This window comes from Aulostomus chinensis, chromosome 20 (assembly GCF_037954235.1).
Source record: "Aulostomus chinensis isolate RoL2024-O1b breed Wild chromosome 20, RoL_Achi_v1.0, whole genome shotgun sequence".
Lineage (NCBI taxonomy): Eukaryota > Metazoa > Chordata > Actinopteri > Syngnathiformes > Aulostomidae > Aulostomus > Aulostomus chinensis.
The window spans coordinates 25,173,620-25,200,559 of NC_141339.1; the positions used below are offsets into that span (position 1 = coordinate 25,173,620).

A 26,940-nucleotide genomic window follows, 5' to 3' on the forward strand; every position below is an offset into this window, starting at 1 on the left:
CTTCACGTTGTACAGATTTTTCAGTCGAGAGTTGAATTTTCCTCTGAACAGATATTTTCATGACAAAGGCAGGAAACGTCCGGAGCTGCTGGAGCCCTGGAAACCTTCGTATTCCTGCCAGCTTGGATGTTTGTATTTATGATGTCATGTTTGATGATTTCAGCATGAAGATGATTAAGTGTTTGAATATTGAAATTCTGTAATTTATTTTCCTAAATGTGTCTTTGAAACAAGTAGAAAATCCAATAAATGAAGAGCTATTTAATGTGATTGCTCTCTGTAGCTTTTCCTCTTTAAAAGAACATGCTAACTTCTAGCTGGTTCACAGCGCTATGCTAACCCTTCCCACCCACGACCATGCTAAGCTAACTAGCTTGGTGCTGGTTTCCGTGTTTGTACCAGTCCTCTGAAAGGAGAAGTACTGTGAAGGGCAGCGGTGTGTTTGCCACGCTGAAGATCAGCACCATACTCAAGTTTGCAGATGACATCATCGTGGTAGGCAGGATCATGGCAAATGACAACGCCATCTACAGGGCTGAGGTAGAGGACCAGGTGAGCTGGAGCTGCGGAAACAACCTGATCCTCAATGCAGCAGAGATGAAAGAGCTGATCCGAGACCACAGGAGGGGACAGAAGCCCCGCAGCCATCAGGAGGGGACAGAAGCCCCGCAGCCATCAGGAGGGGACAGAAGCCCCGCAGCCATCAGGAGGGGACAGAAGCCCCGCAGCCATCAGGAGGGGACAGAAGCCCCGCAGCCATCAGGAGGGGACAGAAGCCCCGCAGCCATCACCATCAACGGTGAGATGGAGGAGGTGCAGAGCTTCAAGTACCTCCGTGTCAACATCAGCCAGGACCTGGATGGTCAACATTGCAGTGATGGCCAAGAAAGGACTTCAAAGGGTTCACTTCCTGAGGTACTTCAGGAGGACACGCCTCCCACAACGGCTGCAGGTGCTGTCATGGAAACCAGGTCACACACACACACACACACACACACACACACACACACACACACTCAGTCACTCACACACCTTCAATGACCCACTCACTCACTCAGTCACTCACACACAGTCACTCACACACACTCAGTCACTCACACACACACACACACACACACACACAGTCAAACACAGACACACAGTCACTCACATACACTCAGTCACTCTCAGTCACACACACTCAGTCACCCACTCACACACACTCACTCACTCACTCAGTCACACACACACACACAGTCACACTCACTCAGTCACTCACACACACACTCACTCACTCACTCAGTCACACACACACACTCACTCACACACACTCAGTCACACTCACTCACTCACTCACACACTCACTCACTTACACTCAGTCACTCTCAGTCACACACACTCAGTCACCCACTCACACACACACACACACACACACACACACACACTCAGTCACACTCACTCAGTCACTCACACACACACTCACTCACTCAGTCAGTCACACACACACACTCACACTCACACACACTCAGTCACACTCACTCAGTCACACACACACACTCACTCACACATACACACACACTCACTCACACTCAGTCACTCACACTCACTCAGTCACAGTCACTCACACACAGTCACACACACATTCAGTCACACACACACTCACTCACACTCACTCACACTCACTCAGTCACACTCACTCACTCACAGACACTCACACTCAGTCACTCACACACACTCACTCAGTCACTCACACTCACTCACACACTCAGTCACTCACACTCACTCACACACTCAGTCACTCAGTCACTCACTCACACACTCAGTCACTCAGTCACTCACACACACTCACACACTCAGTCACTCACACACACACTCACTCACACACTCTCACTCAGTCACACACACACTCACTCACACACTCTCACTCAGTCACACACACTCAGTCAAACCATCTCAACTAGCTGTGTGTGTGTTTGTGTGTAAGAGTGAGTGTGTGTGAGTGAATGAGTGTGTGTGTGTGAGTGACTGAGTGTGTGTGTGTGTGAGTGACTGAGTGTGTGTGTGTGTGTGTGAGTGACTGAGTGTGTGTGTGTGTGTGAGTGACTGTGTGTGTGTGACTGAGTGTGTGTGAGTGACTGTGTGTGTGTGACTGTGTGTGTGACTGAGTGTGTGTGTGTGTGTGTGAGTGACTGAGTGTGTGTGTGAGTGACTGTGTGTGTGTGTGTGACTGTGTGTGTGACTGAGTGTGTGTGTGTGTGTGTGTGAGAGTGACTGAGTGTGTGTGTGTGCGCGTGTGTGTCTAAAGCCAAAATAAAGGGTTCATTTGTATTCGCCGGCGGCTGGTGGAGGCGGTCTTTATTTCAGCCAGATGGTTAAACTATTATCATCATGACAGTGAGGTCAAAGGTCAAACTGCTGCCTTTAATGTGAAGCTGATGAGGCGTTCATAGACACGTTAACCCTGCAGTGGCAGCACTTCCTCACGCAACCTTCTCTTTCTCCATCAAACAGTCGCAAATGTGAATCTGCCGCCGGCGCCCGGACGTCGTCGGTGTGGTGAGTCAGTTAGTTTCAGTCTTTCTTTGATCTTTGTCATGATGGGTGAGTGATGTCACACCTCTGTCGTCAGAACCTCATTAAAGTGAACGTGGTTCAAAATGTCCACCATCATGAAAGAATCACGAACACCGCCAGGAACTGAACTATGTCAAATATATCATAGTGCTGCTACTGGGAGTAGTAATAATAATAATAACACCAATACTAATACTAATACTAACAATATTATTAATAATAATAACACCAATACTAATACTAATACTAACAATATTATTAATAATAATAACACCAATACTAATACTAACAATATTATTAATAATAATAACACCAATACTAATACTAATACTAACAATATTATTAATAATAATAACACCAATACTAATACTAATACTAACAATATTATTAATAATAATAACACCAATACTAATACTAATACTAACAATATTATTAATAATAATAACACCAATACTAATACTAACAATATTATTAATAATAATAACACCAATACTAATACTAATACTAACAATATTATTAATAATAATAACACCAATACTAATACTAATACTAACAATATTATTAATAATAATAACACCAATAATAATAATAACACTAATGACAATATTATTAATAATAATAACACGAATACTAATAATAACAATATTATTAATAATAATAACACCAATAATAATAATAACAATATTATTAATAACAATAACACCAATACTAATAATAACAATATTATTAATAATAACACCAATACTAATAATAACAATATTATTAATAATAATAACACCAATACTAATAATAACAATATTATTAATAATAACACCAATACTAATAATAACAATATTATTAATAATAATAACACCAATACCAATAATAACAATATTATTAATAATAACACCAATACTAATAATAACACTAATGACAATATTATTAATAATAATAACACCAATACTACTACTACTAACAATAATATCAATAACAATAATAATCACACCAACAACAACAATAGTAATTACAATAACAATATTAATAATAACACTAATATAATAAGACAAATATTATTATTAATAGTAATAACACCAATCATAATAATACCCAAAAACAATAATAATAACACCAATAACAATACAAATAATAACAATATTAATAATAATAGTAATAACGATAAAACAATATTAATATAATATTGATCATTCTGATAATAATATTAACAGTAATAATAATAATTATGACAATAATAACAACAATTATATGATCATGATAATACTGCTAATAATAATGATAATAATCGTAATGATTGTAATCATAATAATACCAATATTAATGATGATAATAACAATCATAGTCATAATAATCATGATCATAATAATAACATATAAAACGGTTCGGAACCTGCTGATTCACCTCTACGGTGACTGAACCTCACCGTCATCACTATTTGATATTGTAGTCATTAAAAGTCAAATGTCGTCCATCAATGCAAGGCAAAGATTTACAAAACATTTCAAGATTCCATCAAATCAAGAAAATCTTCCACATTCATGGTTTCATTCAAAAATGTTGGGTTTTCCCGCTCTGCTAAAACTGCACGTGAAAGAGGCGTCAGCTCCAAGTGCCGCTGCGCAGCCTCGCTGCTTTGGGTCATACTTGCTCGACACGTTGTCCTGCTTCTCACTGAACGTCGAAACACAAAGACACATTTGAGAAATCTGATTTTATTCTGCATTCAAAGTTGTCATCAGTGTGGCGCCGAGGAACAGAGCAGCAGGGACGTGTCTCTGCTGCTCTGTGGCGACTGAGCAGCAGAGACACGAACGAACGAGCGCCGCCGCCGCCGCCGCACGAGCGTCCTGCCGCTGCCGCAGCGCGGTGCCGCATCAGCCTCTGAGCAGCTGAGGACGGAGGACGAGCCCAGCTAAAGGGGCATTCTGCTGCTTTCATGAGCTTGGGAAACGCTGCAATGGCTCATGCGCTCATCGGCCCACTGATTGATTGGCCGTCTGTAAAGGGTGAATCATTCAAGCAGCAACCAGCTTATGAACTGATTGTAATCTGGAATGAAGCTCAGCAGCTCTTTGATCTCTTTGATTAATTAACAAAATCATGAGCGAGAACAAAGACAGACCTCACAGCTTCATCAGTCTGACCCTGCTGGTCGAGGTGAGGTCGTGACCTTTAGCACCCCATGCAGGTACAGCCTCACTTTCAGGAGCTAAAATGCTGGGGAAGAAAAAAATGGCAATGCAGAAGCTCCATTAGGAGCGTGATGATGTCACTGCTGGCGTCTCTGCTCTCTCAGTAATTACATCAACACGTAAGCGTTCATCATCGCTGGTGCCGCCGTTTCCCGCACCAGAAACCTGTGTGTTGTCTGATAAGAGCGGAGGATTATGGTAATGACAGGCTGTAGGTCCCGTCACCGCCGGCGGGTGGGTGGGCGGGTGGGCTCCAGACCTTATCACAGCGCTGCAGAGGGTGATTCCTCACTCAGTCACATGACGGCAGCACCTTGATTCCAGCAGCAGCTGGACGGCGCTCGCAGGGTTTCATCACCAAGCGAGGAGTAAATGACGCGTGTTGACCATGTTTGAAGGCACAAATCACGGTGGCGGCCTCTGATTAGCTGATAGGAGCGGTGGCGAGCCGTTACCCTCAAGCTCGCTGCCTTTCTCACGTCGCGGTAAAACTCTCTCAAAGTGAAGAAACCCGATGGAAGTGGCGGCGTCTGAAGATGACAGTCAACCTGGTCATTTTCAGCTGAACAAAGGCGGAACAGCCAGCAGCCTCTCTTCGGCGTTGAACGCCTGCCGCCATCAACTCATCTGATAAGAATGCTGCTCTGCGGCTCCTCCAGCGGCGCCGGTGACCTTCAGGTTAGAGTGAGAACCGACTCAGTTCTGTTTCCACCAAGGGTTCTTCTACTCACGACGACACACAAAAGCACGGCGGAGCATCTTTTCCACGACTGAATGGGATGAAACTGTATGTCCGGTTGCCAGGGAGACGGCAGGCGGGGGGGCGGTCAGAGGCTGTTAACCAGCGTTTCCACCCGCACGGATTCTCTCCGCTTCGTCCTCAGGAACCACGCGTGAGCGACGCTGGTAAGACTCATGTCTACGCCGTCTCTGAACAGAAGCGGCTCTCAAAGTGGGGCCGCGGCCCCTCAGAGGCTCCGTGAATCACAGAAGAGTCCACTTTCATCCAGATGCCTCTGAACATCTGGACGTTCACCAGATGAGCTGGAATTTTAGGAATGTAACATGTTGCCATGAAACATTCCGAGAACGTTTGTCTCACGTTCTGCAGTTTCCCCTCATTTCCTGCTGATGCGCTCCAGGCCTTTTCCAGGTTCTTGATAGAATCGAAGTCCCTTTGATGGGAAAAGGCGATCCAAGATTTGGAAAAATACAAATTCCTCTATCAGGTTTTTTTTTCTACTTTAAAAATCTTCACACTTGTAGGAACAGTTTAATACCAATGAGATGAACGACACCTTTGGCAAAAAAATAGCATTTACAACATTTTCCTGATTTATTTTCTCTTTTACAAATTGAAAAATTAAAAAGACCATCATTTTGTTGTTTCTGGCGGGGAAAAGCTTCAGTCTTTTGATTTGAATTTTTACTCGCGTTCACACTGACAAAGTAAAGTTTCAGCAGGAACGCACGTCGTCGCCTTCTTCTTCTTCTGCTGTGACCTTTTCTTTGCCTCAAGCGGCTCCTGACGATGTTTTGTCTCCAGTTTTTTGTGTTTTCTGAAAACCTTGAAAAGCGACTGGGCGATGGTTTTAAGGTCAATAATCTGAACGACATGAATCACAAATAAAATGAAATAAAGTGGAGAAAATTTAAGGGAATTAAAAAACAAGCTTCGGGGGGGGGGGGGGGTATTTTTTCCAATGTTGTTTTCCATCAGAACCCCCCCAACCTCAGCTGTGCGTCCGTCATGCTCCTCTGCTCACTTCTCCTCTCATTGCAGCCGCAGTCGCTGGAGACCAATCATCTGCTGTCAGGATCCATCTGGGACGCCGCCTTGACGCCGTAACATGCTGTCTGCCGCTGTGCAGATCTTGGCGTTCGCCCTGGCAATCCTTGGTGTGCTGGGCGCCACAGTGGCCACACTGCTGCCAAACTGGAAGGTGAGCATCAACGTGTGGTCGAGCATCGTGACGCCCATCTCGCAGATGCAGGGGCTGTGGATGGACTGCGTCTGGTACAGCTCTGGTGTCTTCAGCTGCACCATGAAGAACTCGGTTCTGTCCCTGCCGCCGTACCTGCAGACCACGCGGGCTGCCATGGTGCTGTCCTGCATGGTGGCCTCCTTTGGGATCTGCCTGGCCTCGCTGGGGCTCAAATGCACCCGCTGGGGGGGCGGCCACCGGGCAAAGGGGCACACAGCCATCGCTGCCGGGGGCTGCTTCATCCTGGCCAGCGTCCTCTGCCTGGTGCCAGCGTCCTGGTACACCAACGAGGTCATCACCGCCTTCCTGACCACTGACCTGCCCGACAGCAGCAAATACCAGCCTGGTGGCGCTTTGTGCGTCACCTTCATCTCTGCTGGCTTCCTCCTGGCCGGAGGCGTCATCTTCTGCTTGTCGTGTCCAGGAAACAGAACCAGGCGACCAGACCGCACCTCCCCCATCGACCCGGACAGGTTTCTGCTGCGGCAGGTGGAGCAGCGGCGATGGGAGTGCAAGTGTCCGCAAATCAGTCAAAACAAATCAGTCCATCTGCAGATGGGTGGCACAAAGCAAGCTGAGGAGAAACCAGTGAAGAAGATCCACTCACCTCCCTCCAAACCACCATCGACGGCGCTGAAAGACAGTTACAGCCGCCAGGAGTACGTGTGACCACATTCTCACTGAGGCTCTCCGCCTCATTGGACGAGGGGGAGGAGGAGTAATTACCAAATGTCGGCGTGAAAGATTGATTCATCTGAAGGTGACAAAAACGAACAAAGGGCTTAACAGGAGCCCTGAGAGGACAAAGCAAACCTCCCTCCAGAACTCACCAAAAACTAAATGTGACACTGCTGATGGTTGCTGACACCACTGAAACTGAGATGCCGTCATGCGCCAAAGCTGAAACACTCCCCGCCGCTACAAACATGGATGTAACATCCACACATCACGCCTCCAAATACTGAGCATGCCAGCGCAAGGCCATTGACATGCCAACCCATGAGCTCATTCGCCTGCTTTTCCATGCCAATGCGTGTGGGACACTTTAGAGCTAGCATTAGCCCTTTAGCTTGATAACAGCCTGTTAGCTTTTGTTGTCCAGGAAACGACTGGACTGGGACAAAAAAGGAGATAATGGGGAGAAACGAACTTCAGGTGGATTTTACAGAGCTGAGGAGGGTGGACGTCCACACCTATGAACAAGGCAGCAATACGGGTTCGGATGAATAACCCCAACAATGATGCCAAAATGGTGATCGAAGCCCCAGATTGACCCCAGGCGGGTCATTGGTGACACTCGTCCTTGACTGGGGTCAAAACTCTAGAAAATAATGGCAAATGAAGTTTGTTGCTTGATTTGACGTCTGAATGTTATAAATCAAGTTTTACTCATCAGTCGGAGCAGCAGGTTTGCTAGCAGCGCTACAAACCTGCTGCTCCACTTTTAGCTAAATGCTGCTATTAGCATCCAGTTATACTTGATAGCAATCACCAGTAATAAACGGCTAATTGATGGTTTCTTTCGTGTATCTCATTGTTATTTTACTCCATACAAACAGACCTGAGATAACCTCTGACCCCGACGCTGTGTGACGTCACAGCGTCTCCGTTCTGTGCTGAGCTTCTGCTGCTGGTACCTGCAGCCTTGAAACGAGTCCGGATCCAAAGACGAGAATCCGGCCCGTGTGTTCCTGGTGGTCCAGGCGGCGGAGGCGAGAGGTGCAGCGCGGCGTGACGAGAGGTAATGATGCTCTTAGCTTTCCCATTATCCTCTCACCACGCCTGGGTGAGCCCCCCGCCCCCGCCCCTAGCCTCAGCTGGACGAGGAGGACCTCATCTCAGGATGAACCGAGCACCAGGCCGTCACCGTCAGGTGGGCGGGTGTTCCTCCACCAGAGGTGAGTTGTAGTTCATCGGCCATCGCCGAGCCGAACGCCCGCGCTGCCCCTCAGGAACCGCGGAGAACGTCCGACGGCAGCGCGGCCTGCGGGAGGAGCGGCGCCTGCTGGCCCCCGGACCGATCATGAGCGACAAGTGGACACCAGCCGGAGCTCGTGGCGGTCCTCCAGCTGCTGGTTTTCTCCCCATAATGAAGACCCGAGACCCTCCAGGAACTTTACAGGAAGCGGAAACCCGACGAATCACTGCTGATGCTCCTCACCGACCAACACGTTCACCTGCTGTTAATTTTGAATTAATCAGTATTTGATTTTTAAGTATCATTAACACACACACACACACACATATATATATACACACACACACACACACACACACACATATATATATATATATATATGTGTGTGTGTGTGTGTGTATATATGTGTGTGTATATATATATGTGTATATATGTATATATATGTATATATGTGTATATATATACACATACATACACACATATATGTATACATATATACACACATATATATTCATATGTGTGTGTATATATGTATACATATATGTATATATACACATGTATGTATACATATATGTATGTATATAAACACATATGTATATATACATGTATATATACACGTATATATATACATGTATATATACATTTATATGTATACATATATGTTTATACATGTATACATATATGTATGTATACATGCATACATATATGTATACATGTATATACATGTATATGTATACATGTATATACATGTATATGTATACATATACATGTATATGTATATGTATACATATACATGTATATACATACATGTATACATACATATATACATATACATGTATACATACATATATATACATATACATGTATATATACATATGTATATACATGTATATACATATATATGTATATACATACATGTATACATACATATATATACATGTATACATACATGTATACATATATGTATGTATACATGTATACATACATGTATATATGTATACATGTATATATATGTATGTATACATGTGTATATATGTATATATATGTGTATATATACACATATATTTATACACATATATGTATACATATATACACACACATATATTTATATGTGTGTATATACATGTATATATGTATATGTATACATATATGTATATATACATGTATGTATACATATATGTATGTATATAAACACATATGTATATATACATGTATATATACATGTATATATATACATGTATATATACATGTATATATATACATATATGTTTATACATGTATACATATATATGTATGTATACATGCATACATATATGTATACATGTATATACATATACATGTATATATATGTATATATACATATATATGTATACATGTATGTATATACATGTATATATACATACATGTATATATACATGTATATACATATACATGTATATATACATGTATATACATACATGTATACATACATATACACATGTATACATACATATATACATGTATACATATATGTATGTATACATGTATATATATATACACATGTATACATACATATATGTATATGTATACATGTATACATACGTATATGTATACATACATATATGTATACATGTATACATACATATATGTATATATACATGCATACATATGTGTATGTATACATGTATATATGTATGTATACATGTATATATGTATGTATATGTATGTATACATGTATGTATATACATGTATACATACATATATGTATACATGTATATATACATGTATATATACATATATACATGTATATATACATATATACATGTATATATGTATATATACATGTATATATGTATATATACATGTATATATGTATATATACATGTATATATACATATATACATGTATATATGTATATATACATGTATATATACATATATACATGTATATATATACATGTATACATACTTATATGTATATGTATACATGTATACATACGTATATGTATACATACATATATATACATATATACATACATATATGTATACATGTATACATACATATATGTATACATGTATACATACATATATGTATACATATATACATACATATATGTATACATGTATATATATGTGTGTGTGTGTATAATTTGAGGCTGCCTATCTTGACCTGACTCTTTCCTTCACATTTGAATTCTACTTTGGCTCCTTGGCCCACAGGACCAACTTGGTACGCCATGCTGGATTTAAAGCAGTGCCATCTGAACCAAGTGTGTCCAATTGTCCTGTGAAGACATGCTAATCGCCAACCATTAGCCCAACCATCGGAATGAATTGAATTCAATTGATAGCCACTTGCTAAAGGCCAACCATTAGCTAGGGATAGCAGGTTGATCGGGCGCTGTGACCCTTCTCTCATGAACTACGACATCTTCACTCAGTGTCACAGACAACAAACAACTCAGTCAGACCTCTCAAATAAATGACAAATTCTTTTATAATCAAAATAGTTCCATCCCCCCCACCCCATACATATTGATGTTGTCTTCAGTTTTGTGTTTGTTTCCCTCTCTGCAGTGACTCAAAGTGGGTCATGACAAATTCATTCTGTTGTGGTTTGTCTGAGTGGCATTGCTGTATTTTGCGGTCCAAGATGGCGGACCCACTTGTGTACAAGCCAGGAGACAGAGCTCATCTGATGCTGATGCATGGTGGTGACTGTGTCTAATCTAGTCCAACCATAAAACAGTATTTCGCCCAAAAAGTGTATTCTACCTTCCAAGTACTCACTAACAGAAGTTTTCAGCACACTAAGCCCCCCCCCCCCCATCAATACTTCTATGTGGCTCCAGCAGGCAGGAAGAATCAGCCACGTATTTTTGCTAGAAGTAATGGAGACTGACGGCTAACAGCAGCTAAACTGTCAAAAACTGTTTCCAGTCTCAGTCTGCTTCAATCCAGACGTGTGGATTGTGACTTGATATCTGTGGATTTATGGACGTGTCTTTGTGTGCAGCTTCTCACCTCAGGTGACAAAACCAGCATGATGAGAGGCTGCTGGAGTTCTGAGCTGTCAGCTGGAACAAGCTGCTGTGCTCACCAGCGTGATCACGCCGCTCGCAGGCTGGACGTCATCATGGTAACAATGAAAGCACGCACAGCAAATCTCGCATTGAATATGACCTGAATTTGAGAACTTTTGTCTCTTCATGCTGCAAAATCAAAACGGTTGAACTGCTCAGTCGTTCTTTTCTGAGCCGGGAGGGTGAAATTAGCTGGAGTTTTCAGACAGCAGCAGCTTGTACCACCACAAAGCTCCAGCAGAGGGCAGCATGCTGTTAGATTCCCTGCAGGTCACTTCGGTCAGTGCAGGCAGGAGTCACGTGTTCAGCACCTCAGCGTCTTCTCCTTGAGAGAGCATGTAATGTGTGGCCATTACTCCATCCATCCATCATTCATTCATTTTCTATATCGCTTATTTGTTTAGTGCGGGGGGGGGGGTGGAGCCTATCCAGGTCCCTCCTGAGGTGTCTTCATTAGCCAGGTGTGCTACCAGTGAGATTCTCTTGGAATGTCATCAAGTGTCATTTGTTATTTTGTCCTGCGTAGGTTCAAAGCTCAGTCACGGAACTGTGTAAAGTTTCCTGTCGGAAGACTTTCTGAAGCGGGACATCAGCAAGGCGGGGGTCCTGGTTCAATCATGCCTGTTTTCATCTCCGCCTTTGAGGCCAGGGTTTGGCAGTGAGTCCAGTCTGGGTCTGTGCAGCTGGATGGCAGCGATGGGGGCTTAGGAGACGAAGACTACGTGCCGCTGTCCTTCCTCATGTCTCACTTTCACGCTGCAGTCCAGAGGGACACCCGGTGAGAGCAGCCATGTCCTGGGGAAACCGTGGTGTGATCAGCCCTCACAACTCGAACCCACCCTATAAAAGTATCAGATCATAACAGAAGATCCCAGAGTTGGTCCGCAATAACAGAAGATCCCAGAGTTGGTCCGCAATAACAGAAGATCTCAGAGTTGGTCCGCAATAACAGAAGATCCCAGAGTTGGTCCGCAATAACAGAAGATCTCAGAGTTGGTCCGGAGCGGGTTCTGTCCACTCAGAAACTCAAACGTACGGAGGTGACACAGCAGCTGTGTGGGACACTTCCCCTCAGACTTCCAGCTTCTTTCTAGATCCCAAGGGAAATTCAAGCATCCCACAGCAGCAGGCATGCATTCCGACTTACACACAAGACACTGACAGAAAAAAAATTGAAGATCCTCTCTTCACATCTGAGATTCTAGAAGCAGAAAACCAAAATAGAGTAAATCAACAAAACTCGGGCCCCTTGAAGAGAAAGCCGTCTGTGTTGCAATCTGTCTGCGCATGAACGTGAGACCGTTTTATTTATTGTATTTATTTATTTACTCTTTGTTATTCTGGAATTCATATTACTTTTTTTTACTTTTAGACCCCCCCCCCCCCAATAAAGGTTAAATAAAAAGAATGAGAGCTGTGCAAACGTACTCGGGCACAGGTTCCCAGTCGTGTCTCCCCTCTGGGAGGGGCAGTGTTGTGTTGTACCAGGGGGACAAAAGAGTTTGTGAGTCTGTTGTGTGGCTAACAGGTACAGAGGCCTGTCCTGAACACTCCTCTGCTTTGTGAATGTGTTGTGCGTTGTTCAGGACGTTGTTGAGACATCACCAACAGTAACAAGCTAACGGGTCCTCATGATACTGACATTTGGAAGGAGTAACCAGATTTTTAGCACTGGAGGGACATGCCTATTTTTAGAGGACGTCTCAGTTATTTTTTTGGAGCTGAGACCCCACCAGTTAGCTTAGCACAATGAATGGTCGTGGGTGGGAAGTGTTAGCATAGTGCTGTCATATGGTTAAGTTGTCGGTTTGACCAGAAGGCCGCCTCCTCATCCTCTCTCAGGTTATATTAGCACTGGCATTAATGCATCCTGGACCTGAGCTAGCTGATGCTAACGCTTCCCACCAACTACCAGCCATTGTGCTAAGCTAACTAGCGTGGGTCTCAGCTCCCTTGGGTCGGGTCCTCATCTGTCTGTGAGGTCGATGGACAATGAGAGCCTTTCTCTAAAAGTGGGCGTGTTGCTTCCATGTCCGGGCCGACACCGAGACGCCACTGGGACCAGCTCTCTGTTCCATTCTCCGGTGATCAGGATGCGCCTGACCACACAGGTGGTGGTCAGCCTCTTGGTCGGAACGGGACTGGAAAGACTGGGAGAACTGGCAAGACTGTTCCATCAGTGCGCAGCATGAATGATGTACATCCCGGGGGACCTCCGCGCCAGGCTCAGGCGAACCGAACCTCCGCCGCTAAGGGACGTCAGACCAGCGGGAACAGAAGCCTGGGCTGTGTGTCTGATGTGACCGCCATGGAGGTAGGGATGCTCGTCGGGCGTGAGGGGAAACCCCTCGGTGGCAGCAGCGGGGGAGCACCTCCATCTACTCCTCCACCACCATCATACAACCCCCAGGCGCCTCCGCTCTTCAGTCAGTTGACCCAGCACCGGCAGCGACAGACCCGCAACAACAGTACAAATACCACCACCAATGTCCAGCGGGGCCTGGGAGAGGTGCGGGGAGACGTCAGCGGGCACCGACACCAGCATGCGGCGACAGAGAGCGTGTTGGTGGGCAGCAGCCGAGCAGCGCAGCGCCATCAGCTGAATCACGGAGAGGAAGTGGAGGAGGAAGAGGAGGAGCGGATGGATGCCAGCCTGGGATCAGCCACCAACAACAACCCTCCTCCGTGCGCGACCAGCTCCGACTTTAATCATTATTATGGGAATGGACGGGGAGGAGGGCCTTGCTTTGATCAACATGGCGGACAACAAAGCCCCGGGACTGGGGTAACAGCGGCGCGCTCGCTCCACGGCACCATGGATCAGGTTCAAAACTCCCACGAAGGCTACAACAGCAACAGCCCGTACAACCACTACACCAACTACCGCCCTGGCTACGGGAACAGTGGCTATGGGAGCATGATGAGCCCCTCGCGTCAGGGGAACAGCCTGCTGGGCCCAGGCGGCGCGGCCGCGGCTAATCACAGCAAGGCGGCTATGGCTGCTAGCAACACCCCGGCTGGAAGCGGGGGTGACGGCGGCGGCAACAACGGAGGGTTTCAGCGGTTTCCCGGGCAGTGTCAGCCACAGCAGCACGCGTCCGGGGCTACACCCACTTTGAATCAGTTATTGACGTCTCCCAGCCCGATGATGAGAGGTTACGGAAGTGGCTATCCAGATTATAATAATCCTCCCGCACAACAACAGCCGAGCATGGGTTTGACGAAAGACATGGGCTCCCAGTACGGCGGCTCGGCTCCACACGGTTGGGGAGGACAACAAAGAAGTCATCCGACTATAAACCCTGGGAATAACGGTCAGGGCGGCGGAAGATGTCAGGTAAATGACGAGAGTTTTATCTACCGCTTTTGATTCTTTCTATGATCAACTAATAACAGTAAAATCCGACAACGGGTAACCTGTTAGCTAACAGAGGTAGCAGCTAACCGAGTAGCTGAGACCGTTGCTGATGAGCTCGCCACTGTTTTTTTTTTTAACCCACTGCAGATATGCGTCATTTTTTCGCTTCCGCGAACAAATCTTGCCAGTTTCGGCAACTTAATGAAAAGGCTTTATCTCATATGGTCATTTACACACACCGAGACCCGGAACGGTCGTACGAGCTGTCAGTAGGATAGTGGAGTCAGGGTTTCGTTTCTGTGCCCAAGGTGACACCGTTTTTAGCTTGCTAAGCTAAGCTAAGCTAAGAGTAGCATTTTGGATGTTGATGGAGCTTCACAGGCCTCGTGAGCCAACAGTATGACTACTAGTGTGTGTGTGTGTGTGTGTATATATGTGTGTACCCCCACACATACACACACACATTCGCTGTCAGGTTTTTGGTTTAAGGGCAGGGTACGAGGTAACAGTTAGCCTAGCTGCTATTTGACAGGTGTTTCTGCTCTGACAGACACTTATTGCCTCATATGTCAATCACAACCTTTGGATTGTTCATTGGAATCACCGCCTGGTCAAAACTGAACTGTTGCTGACCCTCTGTAATGCTACGGGAGGAGCCGAGGTCTGAACCTTTACCAGCGCCGTGTGTTAGCTTCCTCGCCCCGGCATGCCTCTGCTAGCCTGCGGTCTGGCAGAGATCCCCTTATGGCTGGATCATCCCTACACCGGAGCCTTGACCTTCACACATGCAGATTAGCCACGTGGCTTGCACCAGCAGCACAACACCAGATAAACATCCAGCAGCCTGGGGCCCTCTGGTCTGGTCCCTGGCACCAGACTAACAGGTTCCTGTTGTGAACTAGGATGCAGGACGCTTTTTGCTCCACTTCTGTATCTGTTAACACTAAAGGAGATGTGCTGAGAGGGCAGCGTGGCTCAGAGGTAGAGTGGCCATCTAGCAACCGAAGGGTCGCTGGTTCAAACCCCACTTCCCCCGGTGACCATGTCCAAGTGTCCTTGAGCAAGATACTGAACCCCTAATTGCTCCTGATGGCCCTGAGATGGACTGGTGACCCGTCCAGGGTGAACCCCACCTCTCAACCAATGACAGCTGGGACAGGCTCCAGCCTCCTGTGTGTTGAACTGTGTGGATGCACTTGTATCACCACACCATCACCGGGATCAGCCCTGATCACAACAACTTCCATGTACACGGTGCTTTTTACTCAAGGTTTCCTTACAGAAGATGAACAAAACTGATGAGAACAAATGAAAAAAACTCTACAGATACACCAGATACTAGATGCATATTCTAAATATTCACTGTACAGTGGCCCAGTGAAAGAAAGTCTCCTCTTTGCTCTGAGGAGGAATACAACACTCGACATGGTGTTACGGGCCTCTACATATTTAGGAAGTAAAGAAAAACTTTTTTTTGTTCAGGTGTCTCAGTTTGTGCAAATTGTGAATATAAATAAACTTGTTTTTATACTTAAGATATTGACATTGGTGTAGATTAGCTATCAACCAAAATCAGTTATAAAATATTGGAAAAAATATTGTGTTGTGGATCACCACACAGTTTATAGATCCTCTTTTCATCTTTTCCCCAAAATGCGCAATAACTATTAAAAGTAAAATTACTCAGTATTTAAAATGGCACGTCTTAGGAAGGGTTAGACTTGATCATTACCAATAACTAACAAACAGATCAGATATTCTGAAAGTTTCATGTTATGGGAGCTAATACGTCAAGTACTACAGTCCAGCTTTATGATGCGTTTGATGCACCTTAAAAGTCAGGAAAAAATCGCCTTCAGGTTAAGAAAAATTGCTGTGTCTCAGCTGAAGTAAGAATTTGAGTTCCCAATTAGAAATGTCAAATGGAAACTTGGAGAAACCGGATGAAACCTGAGTGTCAGCATGGAGAGTTTTTAGTACTTTTGTGTCTTAACTGCGTGACATTAAATCAGTGCTGCTGTCCATCTTTTATCCGTAGATGTATAAATGCTCAACTACCATAGAGTTGCTCTTAGCTGGTGCTGCAAATGGTTTAGATGTCAACAATGCGTGGGGCCTTTTTGTTTCCTTTTGGTTTCTTTGCTTTTCCTCCGTCTTACTGGAACGCCATCAGCTTGGGTGTGATGTCACTTGCTTCTGAGATCCATGGTAACAGCAACGTTGCAAATAAAGTGTTGATCTCTCAAATGTCTGAGGGGAAACTTGGGTTGAAGTCATTTGTAACATCACACATGGCAGCCTCCTTCCTTCATCGTGAGACTGTCAGTGATATCAAAGTATTTGTTTGTTTCAGCAACCATTTGGATGTGTGAACTCTGTGTTTCGTGTGTTGCTCTGATTAGAGAATTATGCACAGCAGCTCAGTCATACTACCATCCTTTTGTCTGGCATCCATGTTTGAGTTTGCTCATGACTCAAGACGTTAACCTCTTAGTGTCAATTCCAACTTCCTAGTTGTTTTGAAGGCAGCATGAGCAGAACCGTTCTGCTAGGTTGCTAACCCCATCTCTGACTCCAGACTAGGATGCTGTTAATATTTTAAGTTTCACTGGCAGGAAAAACGGTATTTTGTTGTGTTTTTAAAGTGTTTCTTTCCAGTATCTCATACTAAATTTAAAGCTGAGAGCCAACTGATGTAAATAAGCCCCCCCCCCCCCCCCCCACAATCATCTCCAGCTGCTGTTCTGTCAATAATTATGTATCTAAAGAAATGATATAAATGTAGATACTGGTCAATGCGAGCAGTTTCTTCCTCTGTCGACTTCTGGATCTCTGATTGGCTCCTTCACCGCTGACGGCTGCAGCCAGCTGAGTTGTCCTGGCAGCACGCCAGATCTGCTGCACTTGTTTTAGTTTCTGCTTCCTGCCCTCTGCTGATGGATGGTGTAGTGCCGTCGGGATCAAAGCAGCTTAAACCCCTGATTCACTGATGTGTGAGTGATTCATCAGTGGTGTCTTTTAGTTGCTCAGTGTAAACATCTGGAGTGAGTCACCTAATCTTACGTCAGTGTGTCCATAGAGAGTGTGGCGAGGTGTGATGGTTGACTTATGTGTTCAGTCTCTGTTGTGACTCTTGGACTCGTTGAAACTTCCGGAGAGACTCCACATCCTGTCACATCTTCACTGTTGCTCAGCACAAGGCCACCTGCTCTGTCCAGCCCCTGCAGTAACACCTGGACACGGTCAGTGTGGTTCCGCCCACTGACAGGCAGCGTTGGTTTTGAAACACACATCTGAAGCTGTCGTCATTACACGCCACGCCTCTCCAGCGAAATGCTGGGATGTCCGCTAGATTGACACGCAGGGACAGCATCACTGGGACGGTGTCTGGTTGAGGTGGTCATTTTACCGCTGAACCTCTGAGTTAAAGTGACTAATGTGTTGTACCTGTCCGTCTCAGTGCTGCAACTCACTGTTGCTGATGCCACCAAAACATCTGTTTAAATAAGAGAATTCCTAGGCCACAGTTCATACAACGAGCGTCATTCAAAAGGAACGTTTTTGGTGTCTAAATCCTTCAGGTCGTTGAGACAGTTTGTGTTTGACAGAGCAGATCTAGTCGTCCTCATCATCCAATCACATCTCTTCTTCAGGTCCCGGCCTTGGACTCCATGGCGATGAAGCATTCTCAGCTATACAGTATGAGCAACCACCCGTACAATCAGCAGCAGGGGGCGCTGTACCCTGGACAACCCTACGACAGATATGCCATGGGACTGTCCAGTAGGGGGCAGATGGGTATGGTGGGGATGCAGTACCCTCAGCAGCAGGTAGGGGCGCTCAAAATCTGTTGCTATTTCAGAAATATAGGGTGAGAGCGGCTGTAGATGATGGTCATGATTCAACATTTTTAAATGCTATTGAATAAATAATCAGAAGGCTGATCAATAAGTAATAGGAGAGGTACTCTGAGGTCATCCTGTTGCCAAGGACGCCACGTGGACACAATTAGATCCAGGTTCAAAGATTCAAGCTCCAAAGAGTTTTTATTGTCATCACTCTATATCAGACATACAGAGGAATCTAAAAAAAGTTTTCTCCCTTCCTAAGGTTATACATAAGTATAAAAAAGTACAAAACGTATCTAAATGTATAGAGTTTGCAAGAAAATGGTATGAAATAAAATGCAATAGAATAAAGTCAAATAAGATGAATAACAAACTAGGTACATAGTACAAAAGTGGCAGTAGTGCAGCTGGGGTAGAGTCCTTGTTTGTACTGTAGTGTGCCTGGTAGAGTCCAGGGGCAGGGGGCGGAGGGAGAACGTAGTTACTGGAGTTCAGGTTCCTGACAGCCTGGTGGAAAAAGCTGTTAAGCAGTCTTTAGGACCAGGCCCGGAGGCTCCAGTACCTTCTCCCTGAGGGCAGGAGGCTGAAGAGGGAGTGAGAGGGGTGGTAAGAGTCACCAGCAATGCTGATGGCTCTGCAGGTGAGGCGGGTCTGGAAAATGTCTGTGAGGGAGGGCAGAGGGGCACTGATGATCTTGCTGGCTGTACTCACTATGCATTGCAGGGTCTTCTTGCAGGAAGCAGTGTAGCGTCCATACCACACAGTGATACAGCAAGCGAGGATGCTCTCAATGGTGTCCCTGTAGAAGGAGCAGATGATGGGGGTGGAGGAACATGTGCTCTCCTCAGTTTGCGGAGGAAGTGGAGGCGTGTCTGAGCCTTCTTTGCCGGTGATGTAATGTTGCTGGTCCAGGAGAGGTCCTCAGAGATGTGCACCACAAGGAACTTGGTGCTGGTCACCCTCTCCACAGCAGCACTGTCAGTGGTCAGTGGGGATGCCATGAGTGACCTCTCCTGAAGCTGAAAACAATCTTTGGTCTTCCCCAAGAGACTGTTGTTGTTGTTGCTGCACCACTGGCCGAGTAAGCTCACCTCTTTCCTATAGTTGGCCTCATCGTCATTAGTGATAAGGCCCACCACAGTCATATCATCCGCAAACTTGATGATGTGGTTGGTTCAGTGGGTTGGTGATGATTCAGAATTTATTGTTTCCAATGTAGCTGAAAGTTTCAAGTTTGAAACATTGGAATAACCTGATATTACTTCTTTGAAAGCTTGTTATTGGCGTCTACTGCTACACTTTGTTGCTGTGGAAACATTCTGGGTTTGAATCCAGATTTGGCACATTTCTTTTGAACTTTCTTGGAAAGGACCAGAACAGACGACTTGAACGAGTGGCTGTTGGCCTGTGGTTTTTGTAGTTTCCCTGTGAATCCCCCTCTCCAAAGAAACCCTATGATGTTGGCGCCTGAGTCCATCAAAGACAAGTGGTCATCATCAGTGACAGTATTTGACCTCATATCAAGTGTTTGGTTCAGTCTGAGGGTTCTGGTGTCAGACGGGGACAAAACGTTCTTGTTTTTGACCCAGTTTCACTTGTTCTAGTCTTGTTTATATTGTCTATATCTGAGCCCCACCCACCTGTTACCTGTTACCTCTACCGTCAGTCGTAGAGACCTGCAGGCGCGTGACTACTATGGTCCAGCTCCTCTTTCAATGACTTGAAGGTTCAGCTCAAAACTGGTGAAATTGCAGGGTGGCTGTGTAGAACCAGGGATCAGCAGCAGTTTGGTGAGAATAATGCTCCAGAGGAAACAGATTTAGTTAAGAATTCCAAATGGAACTCAAAAAGAGTAATAACTAGAGGAGTCGCACACGCATGTGACGGCTTTTGTTATGAACAGAAAACCTTTTCTCATATTAACACAAATCTTATCAGGACCCATAGTCCTCATGGGGCCCGAAGACCAGCCTTAATGTGGCAAAATGTAATTTCTGTTGTCCTGGTTAAAGGAAAGTTGTAATGAGGAAAGCTGTGCTAACCTCTGTGTGTGTTTGCATGCAGTTGGAAGCAATGCGTTGCAAATCCTACATGTGTGGGTCATGTGAAGCCCACGTGGCTGCAGTGATGAGAAACAGAGACTTTGAATATGAAGTGTCTCTTCGACCAGACAGTAGATGGACAGATGGTGTTCTGGAGATTCAACACACTAAGTATGTACCAGGAGAAGAACTGAAGGTTAGGCATGTACCCATGGTTCTGTGAGTTTCAGATGATTGCCAGAGGCAGTGCTTTCAGCACATCAATGTCCATCACACCTACCTGCAGGTCCAACAAAGTCATCTGTGACCTGGGTGACATCCTCAATGTGTATAAGCACAAAAGGCAGGTACATCCAGGAAGTGACCATCTTCTTGTGTACACTGAGTGATTGCCAAGCTCTGGTGGTCATCCGAAATTCATAGAGCCACAGTTACATGCGTAACCCTCATTCTATTTCAGTTCTCCTGATTGCAAGAGGTGGTGCTTTTAGCATATGGGTTACGAATACCAACAAAGTCATAAGGAGTGCCTCCTCGCTATTAGAGATGCCGTGACAAAGTAGGGAGTATTGCTGTGGCCACATGGTTATGTGACACAACATTTAACCTTTAAAACCTTGTAAATGTGCAGCCTGATGCCCAGGAGGCTGCTTTGCAGATGTCCGTGAGGGGAACACCCCTCAGGGACACCCATGAAGTTGCTACACTCCTTTTGGAGTGTGCTCAAACATCCTGAGGAGCTGGGGAGCCACTTGCCTGTAAGCATTTTGAATTGTTTCTGCTATCCACGAAGACAGTCTCTGCCTGGACAGTGCATAAGACCCAATAGTTCTCCCATCTACTCTAGTATGTCTTGCGGAGATGGCAGCTGTATATACCTTGATGGTGGAGGGCACGAGTCCCTTATCAAGGAGTGGATGCAAGAACTGTTATACAGCTGTCAGGGGGCAGTGTGTTGGCTCCTACCCCTGCCCTTGGCACCATTCTGTGGAAATATTCCACCTTTTGGCATGAGGGCATTAGTGCAGGGCGTTCAAGACTACTGCCGTCTCACAAAGTCCTAGCAGTGGGTCCGGCCCTTCAGCGGTCATACCCAGAGCTCTCAGGCTCAACAGGTGCTGTTTAGCCCTCTAAAAAGCTGCTGCGTTATCCCCAAGCACTGCAGAAATCTGGTGCCTCCCTAGTGGTTGATATAGTACACAACTGACATATTGTCTGACCTTACCAGTACATGCCTCCTTGCTAATACTGGGAGGAAGTGACGTAGGGAAAGCAGCACCACCTAAAGCTCTAGGCCTGGGTGATATGGATAAAAAATAAAATCTTAGATTTTGAGGCGGCACGGTGGTGCAGTGGTCAGCACTGTCGCCTCACAGCAAGAAGGTTCCAGGTTCAAGTCCCGGCTCGGGCACGTGATCCTTCTGTGTGGAGTTTGCATGTTCTCCCTGTTCCTGCTGGGTTCTCTCAGGTGCTCCGGCTTCTTCCCCACAGTCCAAAGACATCAAGAGGGACCAGGTTAATCCAGACTCTAAATTGACCGTAGAGATTGGGAGAGCCAATGGTTGTCCGTCTATATGTGTTGGCCCTGCCATGGACTGGTGACCTGTCCAGGGGGAAGGCTGCTGGGATAGGCTCCACCACCCTGCGACCCTTAACAGGAATAAGTGGAAGACAATGGATGGATGGATCTTAAAATTTTTCCACAAATAATTCGATTTACGAATTAAAAATAAAAATATTCTGATTTTTTATTGATTTTTTATTTTGTTCTCTTGGGTACATGATTCCACCACAGTAAGCGTTTTTTTAGTGGGAGTTTGTTGGTTATAGCGGTCTTGTTCCCTTCGCAAAGAGCAGCTTATCCAAATTTTGAAAAGGCTGCAATGCCAGGTTAGGAATGAGGCCAAGGTAAACATACCCAACAGGTGCTGGAATGACTTCAGGGACAGGGCCCTGTCCCTTCTGAAGCACCCAGCGTGTTAATGGATTTTGTCGATTCGCTGTTGGGAGGGGACAGCCCTCATCAATTGTGAATCTATGTTCATGCCTAAGAACACAGTCTCCTGACAAGGAACAAGGGAACTCCTCTTGATGTTCTGAGCCCTAGATTCATTACATGGGCAATCAGTGCTGCAACATCTATGCAGGCCTGCGCCTCTTACTGGGAGCGGATCATCCAATCATCGAGGTAGGGTAAAATGTGCATTCCACAGGCCTGCAGTGGAGCTAGAGCAGCCGCGATGCACCTGGTGAACACACGGGGCGCTAGAGTTATCCCAAATGGTAGAACGCAGAATTGGTACACCTGTCCCTCATAGGTAAACCGCAGGAACTACCTGTGGTGGGTTAGGGTTACACACACAAACAGACAGAGCGCTACCCCAGGGAGCGAGCCATTGTGCAGCAGGCCCTCCCCTCCTGCCTCGCTCCGTTGGCTGTATTTTTTTTTTTGGGTGTCGTCGCTCTACGTGTGTAAGCTGCCAGGTGTGTAAGCTGCCATGTGATGGCGTCTGCAGGACCTTCGCAATCAGTTTTAATAAATAAACAAAACAGCAGAAGCGCTGTTGGATGTTTTTTTTGGTTTTGAGTCGGATGAACAGGGAAAGCCAAAGGACAGCAGCAAGCCGATATGCAAGAGATGCAACAGAGCTGAGCCGACAAAAGGAGCGAACATGATGAATGAAGCAAAGCTCCTCCCAGACAGACACCGGACCTGAGTAGATTTAGAGGTCCAGAGGCTAGTGACAGCAGAACTTGAAGGAGTGTTGCCTGGAGTTACCACATCTATCGCTGTTTACTTTCACGTGTTGTCCTGTTAGCGAGCGCTAGCTAAAGCTAATTGATGGTAGGTTACATAAATTAAAACTTATTTGCATACTGTTCATGTGTAAAGAATTACTTGAAAAAGTTCTCTACCTCAAGAATAAAGTTCTTTTTTCTTTATTTTCTTTAAATAAAAATCATTTTTGCACAAAATTCTGAGTGGTTGCTTGGTATTGACATTGAATCAAATATCAATATTTTTCAGAATATCGTATCAAAGTGTGAAATCCAGTATCGTGACTACACTACTCCTGATGTGGGACTAGGGCCTACAATCAATACAACTACGATTCCTTCCAAAACCACAGGGAGCCGCAGCAGAGGGATGGAAGAGTCGCAGGTTGCAGGCCCCTGGCTTAGCACAATTCGTGGTAGTGTAAGCAGAGCTCTAGTTAAGTCATCAAATAGGCTTTTTGCACCTGCCTTTGGCTGCATTGGTCTGGAAAGGGTCGTGTAAGAAAGCAGGCTGCTGCTGTCACTGCAACAGTAGATGGCAATATCACTCATTTCACCATGATACACAACAAGTAGCTAGCTAGCAGATACAACAAGATGTGTTGCTGTACCAACTCATCTATGATAGCGAGATGCTTCTGGTCACATGTTCCTGTGATGTGTTGTGGATCAGACCCATGTCACAGTATGTTCCTATCTGCTTCAAATGGGTTCTCAGTATGGTCAACAGCAGAACGTCAGCAGTTACTGTCAGCCCGGTCAGCCGCCATACTTCAGCCCTCCGCAGCAGCAGCCCGCTGCCCCAAGCCAACCACCATACATGCAGCCCCGCCCACTGCCGCAGCAGGTAGGACCGATGGTCTTTTAACTCAGCACTGATTCAGTCTACTCCTGCAGATGTTTTTAAGAGATAATTAAAATAACGATCCACAGGAAAGGAAGTCTACTGTTCAAACAAAGTTTGATGAAGAAAGTGTTGAGTTTGAAATTTCCTGCAAAATTTTTGGAAGGAAGTGGGTGTGGCCTATTATGCTTACTCAGGGATTGTGCATGTTCAAGTTTCACGATGTGTGCAACCTGAACATGCCATCGAGGTTATGGCGCCGCCTGCGAGCAGACAGAACCCTTCTACACATTTATCATGGCTAGTATGGTCATGTTCTCGAGAGCCACCGAGCTCTTAAAGGTTGTCTGTAGAGACAAGTGAACCAGTAACGGTCGACTCCTTGTTGCTGCAGGAGGTGCCGCAAGAGGCATACGGAGGGCGTGGCCAGTCCACTGCTATGACTCCTGGGAAACCCAACCACGAGGAGATGAGTGTGAGCCAGCAGGAAAGGCCATCCAGCCTGCCGGTGAGTCTGACATGTCTGTCCTGAGATGCTCCTGCCGTTTAAACCTAACGCTGATCCCACTGATCGGGGTCATCCATCTGTGACGTCACCACCATCTGCGTGTTATAGATCAAAGACGAGTTTCCCTCACCCAACAGTTTTAGGAGCTGGACTCAAACCTGGCAGCAACAGATTAACTCACTCATTCTCGCTGCGGAAATTGGCTGAAACAAGCACAGCCAGGTGGAGCTGCTGCTCCGGCCAGAGCAACATCAGCTGTTTACCAGCAGTCATGGTACTGCTGCAGTTGCCATGGTGACAGGCGGAGGGGAGAACCTGTTCCAGGTTTCCAGGCTGGGGACAAGTGATCACATTTTGCGACCAATATTTGAGGTAGTATGAGTAATTTTTACAACAATGGGCGCTCGCACAACCTGCAAATTTTCTGACCTTTTTGTTGTGCAGTTTGGGGATTAAAGACTGAACCAATAGAATGCTCCCAGATCAGCCATTACATAGATCAGTTACGTTGTGCATCAGTGGACTGTTCTCGTCTCAGACACATATTTAATTAACCAAAACACAATTAGCTGCTTTGTTCTGTTCCACGCCTCGATAGATACACACACAAACCAAACACAGCAAAAGTGGTGCTTTCTTTCCTCACAACGTAGTCCAGTAAAAATGTATGTAAAATGTAACCATTGTGTTTGTGTTGTTTTATTCCGCTTATGCTAACTCCCTCCCTCCCGATATTCACAATGCCTCGACCCTGGACACTTGCAAATCATCTCTCAGACCCCCCTTTTCACCCAAGCCTTTCCCCACCAGTCTTAGTTTGCCTTCCCCTTGCCTGTTTGTCTTCACCCCTCCTTTCCCCCATCCATTCCCCATGCTTATGTAAAGCGCCTTGGGTAATATATAGGTTGTTGTTATTGTTACTGTTAGCTCATCTGGAAGGACTTGCTGTTTTGCCCATTGTTATTAACTACAGTGGCATAAATATATTTGCTGCCCTATAGCAGTTGTGTATCCTCGACAGGCTGGAAAATTTAACGACGTCTGTCAATAAAATCATCTGCTGGTCTGTCAAATTGCACACAGAAACAGATGTTAGCGTTAGCTAGCAATGTTAGCATCGAGAGGAGGGGCGTCACCATCATTTCTTTCTGACAGCTTCATTGTGTTGTATGTGTGTACAAACAAGGAAGTTCTCTGGTTTCTTGCATGGTCTCAATGATAGCATAAGGGTCCAGCATCAGTCATGGGTGTCCTGGAAACGTTGTCAAAATGAACAATTTGTCTGTGTGCATAACAAAATCCCCTGATCTGCTGCACATCGGCTGTGGACCAGCTCACCAAATATCAGTCACTGAAGGGTTTATGGCTCAGCAGAGAAGTTCCTGGGCAACAGGCATAACATATCATACATTCAGTGTTAGGATCTTGTAACCTGAGATCAGATCACCATAGTTTGGATTAGCCTCTCTGACCTCTCTTCCTGAGGACAGACATTTCTGTAACTCAACTGTAGATTAGAACACTCCCTGGACCAACATGTCCTTGAAGAGACAGGTAGCTGCACCAGTCAGCACACACACACACACACACACACACACACACACACACACAATATTTACATCATAAGGTAATAGAAACTAACAAGGGCATTGAGAGAGGAGGAGGTGAAACGAGAGCATGAAGGAAATTAAAGGAAGAACAGAGTGAGGAGTTGAAGGGAGATGTGGAAGACAGAGGTGTGGGAGGAAGAGGTGGAAAAGAAGGTGATGAGGAAGGTCAATCGAGGTTCCACAGAAGCAGTTTCTCTGCACCTTCTTTTATAATTAGAAGTACGTGCGTGTGCATGTGCGACAGAGCAG

The 26,940-nt window shown here is 45.4% G+C and overlaps 3 protein-coding genes and 2 long non-coding RNA genes across 9 annotated transcripts in view; 4 read left to right on the forward strand and 1 right to left on the reverse strand.

Moving 5' to 3' along the window:
* Positions 1-61: 61 nt before the first annotated feature.
* LOC147243452 (uncharacterized) lies at positions 62-2,982 on the forward strand. Its single transcript, XM_086189478.1, has 2 exons — positions 62-971; positions 2,491-2,982. The coding sequence occupies exons 1-2, from the start codon at positions 508-510 to the stop codon at positions 2,537-2,539; spliced, it is 513 nt and encodes a 170-aa protein (XP_086045604.1). The 5' UTR covers positions 62-507; the 3' UTR covers positions 2,540-2,982.
* Positions 2,016-8,107, forward strand: LOC147243453 (claudin-20-like). Of its 2 annotated transcripts, none has more exons than XM_086189477.1 (2): positions 2,016-2,535; positions 5,456-8,107. In XM_086189477.1, exon 2 carries the CDS (start codon positions 6,590-6,592, stop codon positions 7,391-7,393), a length of 804 nt encoding a protein of 267 aa, XP_086045603.1. In that variant the 5' UTR covers positions 2,016-2,535; positions 5,456-6,589; the 3' UTR covers positions 7,394-8,107. The 2 variants fall into 2 exon arrangements, with proteins under 2 accessions (XP_086045603.1, XP_086045602.1); XM_086189476.1 differs by lacking the exon at positions 2,016-2,535 and having other exon boundaries at positions 4,315-5,645; positions 6,523-8,107.
* Positions 7,096-8,665, reverse strand: LOC147243454 (uncharacterized). The gene is made up of 3 exons (XR_015110597.1): positions 8,286-8,665; positions 7,332-7,478; positions 7,096-7,204 (listed from the first exon to the last, which is right to left on the reverse strand). It is a non-coding gene; the product is annotated as an uncharacterized LOC147243454 (long non-coding RNA).
* On the forward strand, positions 8,389-13,150 carry LOC147243455 (uncharacterized). Its single transcript, XR_015110596.1, has 3 exons — positions 8,389-8,465; positions 11,637-11,759; positions 12,230-13,150. It is a non-coding gene; the product is annotated as an uncharacterized LOC147243455 (long non-coding RNA).
* Positions 13,151-13,717: 567 nt separating this feature from the next.
* The window catches only part of LOC147243456 (AT-rich interactive domain-containing protein 1B-like), a 29,135-nt gene continuing 15,912 nt past the window's right edge, over positions 13,718-26,940 (forward strand). For 3 of the 4 annotated variants that reach the window (XM_086189469.1, XM_086189472.1, XM_086189470.1), the window contains exons 1-5: positions 13,718-15,040; positions 18,715-18,891; positions 23,980-24,114; positions 24,448-24,576; positions 24,968-25,081. In XM_086189469.1, coding sequence (XP_086045595.1) covers positions 13,733-15,040; positions 18,715-18,891; positions 23,980-24,114; positions 24,448-24,576; positions 24,968-25,081 — 1,863 coding nt within the window. In that variant the 5' untranslated portion in view covers positions 13,718-13,732. The remainder of the gene's footprint in view (positions 15,041-18,714; positions 18,892-23,979; positions 24,115-24,447; positions 24,577-24,967; positions 25,082-26,940) is intronic. The other variant, XM_086189471.1, reaches the window with a different exon arrangement.